Source organism: Gasterosteus aculeatus, chromosome 15 (genome assembly GCF_964276395.1).
Source record: "Gasterosteus aculeatus chromosome 15, fGasAcu3.hap1.1, whole genome shotgun sequence".
In the NCBI taxonomy this organism is placed as follows: domain Eukaryota; kingdom Metazoa; phylum Chordata; class Actinopteri; order Perciformes; family Gasterosteidae; genus Gasterosteus; species Gasterosteus aculeatus.
Window position 1 is genome coordinate 1,689,443 of NC_135703.1, and position 7,136 is coordinate 1,696,578.

General features: G+C 45.4%; 1 protein-coding gene across 1 annotated transcript; it reads right to left on the reverse strand.

The window, feature by feature from the left end:
- Positions 1–826: 826 nt before the first annotated feature.
- Positions 827–7,109, reverse strand: LOC120832918 (protein LBH). Its single transcript, XM_040199608.2, has 4 exons — positions 6,869–7,109; positions 4,200–4,278; positions 3,534–3,708; positions 827–1,883 (listed from the first exon to the last, which is right to left on the reverse strand). The coding sequence occupies exons 2-4, from the start codon at positions 4,275–4,277 to the stop codon at positions 1,816–1,818; spliced, it is 321 nt and encodes a 106-aa protein (XP_040055542.1). The 5' UTR covers position 4,278; positions 6,869–7,109; the 3' UTR covers positions 827–1,815.
- Between the last annotated feature and the right edge of the window lie 27 nt (positions 7,110–7,136).

Here is a 7,136-nt window from a genome sequence, read left to right on the forward strand (position 1 = left end):
TCCTGTCCTCCATCAGCCGTCTTCCTCCTCCTGTCCTCCATCATCCGCCTACCTCCTCCTGTCCTCCATCGGCCGTCTTCCTCCTCCTGTCCTCCATCAGCCGCCTTCCTCCTCCTGTCCTCCATCGTCTGTCTACCTCCTCCTGTCCTCCATCAGCCGTCTTCCTCCTCCTGTCCTCCATCAGCCGTCTTCCTCCTCCTGTCCTCCATCATCCGCCTACCTCCTCCTGTCCTCCATCGGCCGTCTTCCTCCTCCTGTCCTCCATCAGCCGCCTTCCTCCTCCTGTCCTCCATCAGCCGTCTTCCTCCTTCTGTCCTCCATCAGCCGTCTTCCTCCTCCTGTCCTCCATCAGCCGTCTTCCTCCTCCTGTCCTCCGTCAGCCGCCTTCCTCCTCCGCCTTCCTCCTCCTGTCCTCCATCAGCCGTCTTCCTCCTCCTGTCCTCCATCAGCCGTCTTTCTCCTCCTGTCCTCCGTCAACCGCCTTCCTCCTCCTGTCCTCCATCGTCTGTCTACCTCCTCCTGTCTTCCATCAGCTGTCTTCCTCCTCCTCTCCTCCGTCAGCCGTCTCCGTCCTCCTGTTCTGTCTCCTCCTTTTTACCAAGGTTTGTGGGTAGATATGTATTAATGCTTTCTTCTTCTAAGTATTCTGCTTTTAACGTCAGACTTATTGACTTATTAAGAGAAATCTATTAATAGTGTTTCGTACCAGGATGTCATGATGAAATAATGTAATATTTCAATATGACGCTGTGAAGACGCTCATGTGTAAGCATGACGTACAACGTCACAAACCACACAATTAAACACAATTAAATCAAAGAGCGGGTTAAGAATTTTGAAAATGTTTATTAATTGTGCAACAGTTTAGGCTTCCAGTACTTTTAAAAATATCATGTCTGACAAACGACACACGTCTAAAATAAACTGGTTATTCCTTTACTCGGGTAACAAAAAGGACGGCCTTTAAATGAACAGCAAACACCAAAGACAACACATCATTATATATATTAAAGAACGTGTGGTAATAAGATCATCGTTACTCAAATACTGTTCATTAAAACACCGCAGCTATTATCACAGAGTGAAAAGTGAGACCAGGCATCACCGAAACTACAGCACTCCACATACAGTCATTTACATCTAGAGATGACTTAAAAACTGTGCACAGAGTACAGCAGCTACCTTTAGTAGTGGTGGTAGTAGTAGTGGTAGTAGTAGTAGTAGTAGTAGTAGTAGTAGTAGTAGTATGGCACACATGAGCTAAACAGCCTTTAGAAGCTTCCAGATGGTTACGTGAGCATCTGGACGGCGACGGCTTGGAGCCAGAGACAGAACATTTCATTCATCAAATTAAAAATATCAAAACCACAAAGCTGGAAGTCTGACAATAGTCATATTAGATGAGGAAAAGCTAAATTTGGGTGCTAAAACTCTGATATCGAAAACACATCTACTGCCAAAAGTTAAAGTGTATTTTGTTCATTTCCAGCTTCTCGTGAAAAGAAAACGGCCAAAAGGCAACCTGGAAAAGGTTCAAGAAGATCTGTATAAGCAGACGGGACAATCTCCTTCCTCCTCCTCCTACTCCTCCTCATCATCAGAAGAAGAAGAAGAAGGAGAGGGAGCGTACACAAAAAAACAAAAAGTCTCCATCACGACTGTGGCTCGGGTGGAGCCGGGCTTAGGGAATCTGTTGTAGTGGCGCTCTGCTCTCTGGGATCTCTGCGGGTGCAACGTTCTCTTCCATCGGACTCCTTTCCCTTCCCGTCTGGACGCACTCACAGTGGCCGTGGATCAGGGGGGGGGGGGGGTTGTTCAGTTGGAGTCCTGCATCTCCTCCCCTGCAGCCTCTTCGCCCACGCCGACGTTCCACGGCGCCTCAACTAGAATCAAAAAATAAAATAAACACTCCAAAATCTTTCAGCGGGATATGAAGCAACAATTCTCCGGGTTCCACCTCAGGTCCTTTAGCAGCACGTGTAGTGCTGCTTAATCAACACTGGAATGATAATATGTGCTGCGGGTAAAAAGATAAGATGGTGAACATGCTAGCCCAGCTCTTAGATTAGCGTGTTAGCATGCTAGCGTGGGTGAAGCTAAAGGCTAAAGGTGACGGGAGCTTCATTAGTTTTGCAGGTATTTGATGATGAGCAGATCAGTAAGAGGACCCTCCTCTGGGGAGCATGAATTATGTCTACAAAATGTCACGACAATCCATCGATTTCCGCATCCATTCGATATCCGCTTAGCAGCCGATTGCGCACAGCAGCAACAAAGACATTTTTATAGATTTCTGAGTCATGCAACCCTCCAGCGTGCGCACGACAAATATGGAGTGTGTTCAGGTTAGTTGATTATGTAACAATAGGAGGGGAAATTATCTCCCAATCACACATCCCGTATCTTGAATTAGATAACATTAGATCAATAGATCCTAAACAGCTGCACTTCAGACCGTTGAGTCCGATGCAGATCCTCGCCGGACGCCATTGACTGAGGTGGAAATGGAGTTTGCTCCAATGATTCATCCGGAGAGGAGTTGGACGACTGAATAGATAAAAGAATTTTATTTTTCCACTCAGTGACGCACATCTTCAGATTCCTGTGGCTTTAGTTTTCGTCCTTCTGGTTCAGGTGAGAATGTCAGCGCGTCGATGGCATTAAAAGAACTACAGGAAGTCTCAACAGGAAACGGCTTATTACGGGTTCAAAGGTCTTCATTTTTGGAGGCCGGCAGCTCCTGGTGTTTGGAGACACAAACACCTAACGTGTCAACTAAGTGCTTCATCTTCATCATGAGGTACTTTACACTTTACACAATACATGACGGCTGGAGTTACTAATTACGTTTTAGATGAAATAAAGAAGAAACATGTCATGAGTTTAAGAATTAAAATACATAACCTTGAGGCTTCTTCTCATATTTCTGACCAGCAGGGGGCGACTCCTCTGCTCCCATAGACGTCTATGAGGAAATGACTCTACTTCTCTGTAGTGACCAGCAGGGGGCGACTCCTCTGCTCCCATAGACGTCTATGAGGAAATGACTCTACTTCTCTGTAGTGACCAGCAGGGGGCGACTCCTCTGCTCCCATAGACGTCTATGAGGAAATGACTCTACTTCTCTGTAGTGACCAGCAGGGGGCGACTCCTCTGCTCCCATAGACGTCTAATGAGAAAATGACTCTACTTCTCTGTAGTGACCAGCAGGGGGCGACTCCTCTGCTCCCATAGACGTCTATGAGGAAATGACTCTACTTCTCTGTAGTGACCAGCAGGGGGCGACTCCTCTGCTCCCATAGACGTCTATGAGGAAATGACTCTTCTTCTCTCTTGATTTATTTCCTCGGTAAACATTGTAAACATGAGTTTATGGTCTCAATCTCTAGTTTCAGGTCTTCTTCAATACGGCATGATGTTTATTTAGTGAATTATGGTCCATTCTGAGTTTTCCGTTCTGGGCCATGTATGTAGATATATATGTCAAACCCCCCCCCCCCCCCCCCCCCCCCTCCAGTGGCTCTCCTCCTCACCTGCTGCTCCTTCCTCCGGACTCGGCCTCTCGGTTCGGGCGTCCGGAGAGCTCGGCTCGTCCGGCGGCCAGCGGAGCTCGCCGCTCTCCACCTCGGCTCCGTCCGTCGGCTCCACCACGATGGAGGGAAGCCTCTTGGACAGCTTCGGGTTCCTCTCATGGGCATCTGGGAAGATCTGTGAGACGCTCATGTAAGGCTTCAACTGGAATTTAGAGATTATCTCTCACGGCACGTGAACAGAGCTGTATGCCTGTGATGTTCTCCTTTATACTTTCCAATTCAATTTTTATCAGAAATCATCGTTGGTAAAACAGGATGTGATCACCCCCTTTGTTCCTCTCGGCCTTTTTGTTTCTGTGTGTCCAAGCAATCAATCAGAATTTGTTTTCATCCTGACCTAAATCTTAAAAAACAACCATTTGATTCTAAATATTCAGACTTCCAAGTCATCAGATCAGTGCTAACAAATTCCTTCAGTCCGCTTTTTGTAGTTTTCTTCATCTGTTTCCGCCAAATGAAGTCAATTCCATTTGATAAGAGTCAGAAGGAATTAATGTCCGAGTCCAACTGGCGACCTGTGACGCACCGCTGGGTTTCTCCTCCAATCCCACCAGAATGATTTAAACACACACACACACACACACACACACACAGGTGGAAGGATACTGCGCCCTGATCTGCTGGGGCTCCACCCCCGCTGAAGTCCTCCGTACTGGGCTCCAGAGAGTTCATCACCTCGGTCATCCTGGAAGGAAACACATGGTGCTGATGAGGATGATGAAGTATGCAGCACTGCTGGGAATTATTCCTCAAAGCTTCATGATCACGGATCAATATTGTTGCGCGACAATATTTACACGTGTTACATTTGAAGCCAAAAGTCCGGACAACGACCTGTCAATCACAGTAAGCTCCGCCCTGAAGCATCCCCTGCTTCATGGTCTGTTTAACCATAAATGGACCATCATTTACTAAATAGACATCATGCTGTGTTGAGACTTGCAACCAGAGATTGAGACTATAAACTCTTGTTTACGTTTGCTAGACGCTTCATCCCACAGAGAGACCACATACAAATTCAAATTTTAATAATTGTTTTTGACCCGAGTGTCTGCAGAGGAGAAACTCTGTTTTTTAAACAGCCCACAGCGTCAGTCAGCTCACCAGACTTTTCCCTTTTCCTTTCTGACAAGTTATCAGAAACACCACGTACACTCACAGTTGCTGTTGCCATGGAGACGATGCCACGGAGATCGCATCCCTCTGACTTCGCCTGAGCGCACGAGCGAGTCCGCCGGCCGGTTGTGTGTTTGTGTGTGTTTGTATTCAAGTGTGCGGTAACGCAGCATTTTACCGCCGTCACGAGCGAGGGGGTTGTTGTTGTTTGTGAGACCTCCTTTGCTTTCGTAACCCCCCCACCACCACCATCGAGACAACACGGCTTTCATCCCTCCATCAAAAGGCGGCCGTTGACCCCTCAGGTGAGCGGAAGGTTGTCCAGGTGCGTTACGCGGTGCGTGGAGCTGCTTCCCTTCTGCTTCAGCGGCTAAATGTTGGTGCTTCAAATGACGCCGTCTTCTATTTTAAAGTTCGCAATTGATGTGTTTTAGAAGTCTGTGGAAAAAAAAGTTACGCCACCTGAAACAAGAGTCCTTGAGTTGTAAAGATGTTGCTCGGTTTAAACAGTGAATCATTGTTTCCAACATGACAACTGAAATTGATTCTAAGATTACACATAAAATCTGATTTCGTAGTTGTGATCTAAAAATATTAAACTGTTTTTTCGTTTGCAAGAGATGAAATATTAACTTGGTTCATGTTAACCATCATTGCTCCACAGCGCCCCCAGTGGTCACAACCTCCACACGACGCCTTTAGACTACAACTAACAACTACTTTGGTTATTTTTGGAAGAAATATTCAAATCATTTAATCTAGTAAAGAAAGAAATAGAAAAACACGCAAATTGTCATTGTAAGGTACTCATGATGGTGCAGAATAGTCATTAGAATGCTGTATTAGTACCTTATCCGTATATTGTTATCACTCAAGCAACTGTAAGTGGCAGATTATTTGACAATAATACTAAAAACTAAATATCAGTTATAGTGTTGATTAAATAATCATTTGATCCAACAATTGTTTGATTATTATGCAAAAGCACTTAATTGATCTAGTAAAAATAAAATCTAAATTAACTACAGCTGTAACCATACGTTTGTTAATTGATTAGTAAATGAAGATTATATTAATCGGAAATTAGTTTAGATCAACATTTAAAGAAATCTTGTTGGGCTTTTTAGGTAATTTCAACATGCATTCTTCGCGGTTTTCAGACTCTCTGATATGAAAACTGGGAGAAGAATTAATGGTGAAAACAATTGTGAGTCAGAGCCAAAAAACTACAACTGAAGACAAAAATAACCGGAGCCCCCTGATCGACTGCAGCAGCACGGACTGGAGTAAAATAGAGATACTCGTGATAAGATAAAACTATTCTGATTTTCTCATCACACACAACCCAAATCTCCAGACAATATTTCCTCGTGCAGTCTCTTTTCTCACTGCTCGCTCCACACATGAACGACGTGCATCTGGTGTGACCTCCTCTTCTTGGGTCCGTCATGAGATTCATCACGGTGGAGACGGTCCAGTTAAAGGACCAGCGATCATTCAAATTCTATTTCCAATCTGCAGATGTAGGGTACAGATCTCTCACCCTGAACTTCAAAAGCATGTTTATTTGACCATTTCTGCTGCTAAATGAGAGCCAGCGGCAGCACGACCTCCTCGAGCTGGCGTGCAGTTTTCTCTGTGAATTATCCAGTAAGGCATGAAATAAAAATGAAATCCATGTCCAAATGTAGCGCTACTATTCGTACCATATGCTGTGTGAAATGTCGCACAGCTCGGGTTTTGCCTAATTTGCTCACATACTGGGGGGGTTCTCACACAAATGGCACATAAACTTAAATGCAGTCAACACATTAAAAAATGTTAACTGACTGAATGATTGTGACTGCACGACACACACACAACAGGTAGTGAGCTGCAGGTAACAGGTTCTATCAATAAATGTAAATAGCAGTATTTAAAAGCCAGCTTCTGCAACACCTACACATGTAATCCCACCTACTGGGCACAAAAACCCACAAGGTGAAGCAGGTTATTGTGAAATTTGTTCTTAACCTGTAATTTACACTTTAAATGGTGAAAGTCAACGGTTATTCTGTTAGTTTGAATGAAAACGAGTAAAGGCAGATTTTGGTTGAGTGCTGGACATTAGTGGTTGTTTGCAGAGTGGTCATAATAATAAACAATAAAAAGCTCCATACCTGTCTGCGGGCTGATCCAGTGTCTCAGAGCAGGAAGGTCTCCGTCCTCCGCTGCTTCATCGCACTGATGCTGCTGCTGCTGCTGCTGATGGTGGTAGTGGAGGTGAGGATGATGATGATGATGATGATGAAGATGAGGACGATGAGGATGATGCTGACTGTTGTGGGCGACAGGCGGCGGGGCGCATTAAGCTCCCGGTGAAGTTGCCGCTCATGTCGATGTGTTCGGCAGCTGCGCAGTGGAGCGAGACCGGTGCCGCGTTCACGT

Excerpts from the sequence above, each read along its gene's own strand:
- LOC120832918 (XM_040199608.2), bottom strand. The coding sequence starts at position 4,277 with ATGACCGAGGTGATGAACTCTCTGGAGCCCAGTACGGAGGACTTCAGC. Across the intron at positions 3,709-4,199 it reads CCCCAGCAGATCAGGGCGCA|ATCTTCCCAGATGCCCATGA; the intron begins GTATCCTTCCAC and ends AGCGTCTCACAG. Across the intron at positions 1,884-3,533 it reads TCCGGAGGAAGGAGCAGCAG|TTGAGGCGCCGTGGAACGTC; the intron begins GTGAGGAGGAGA and ends TTTTGATTCTAG.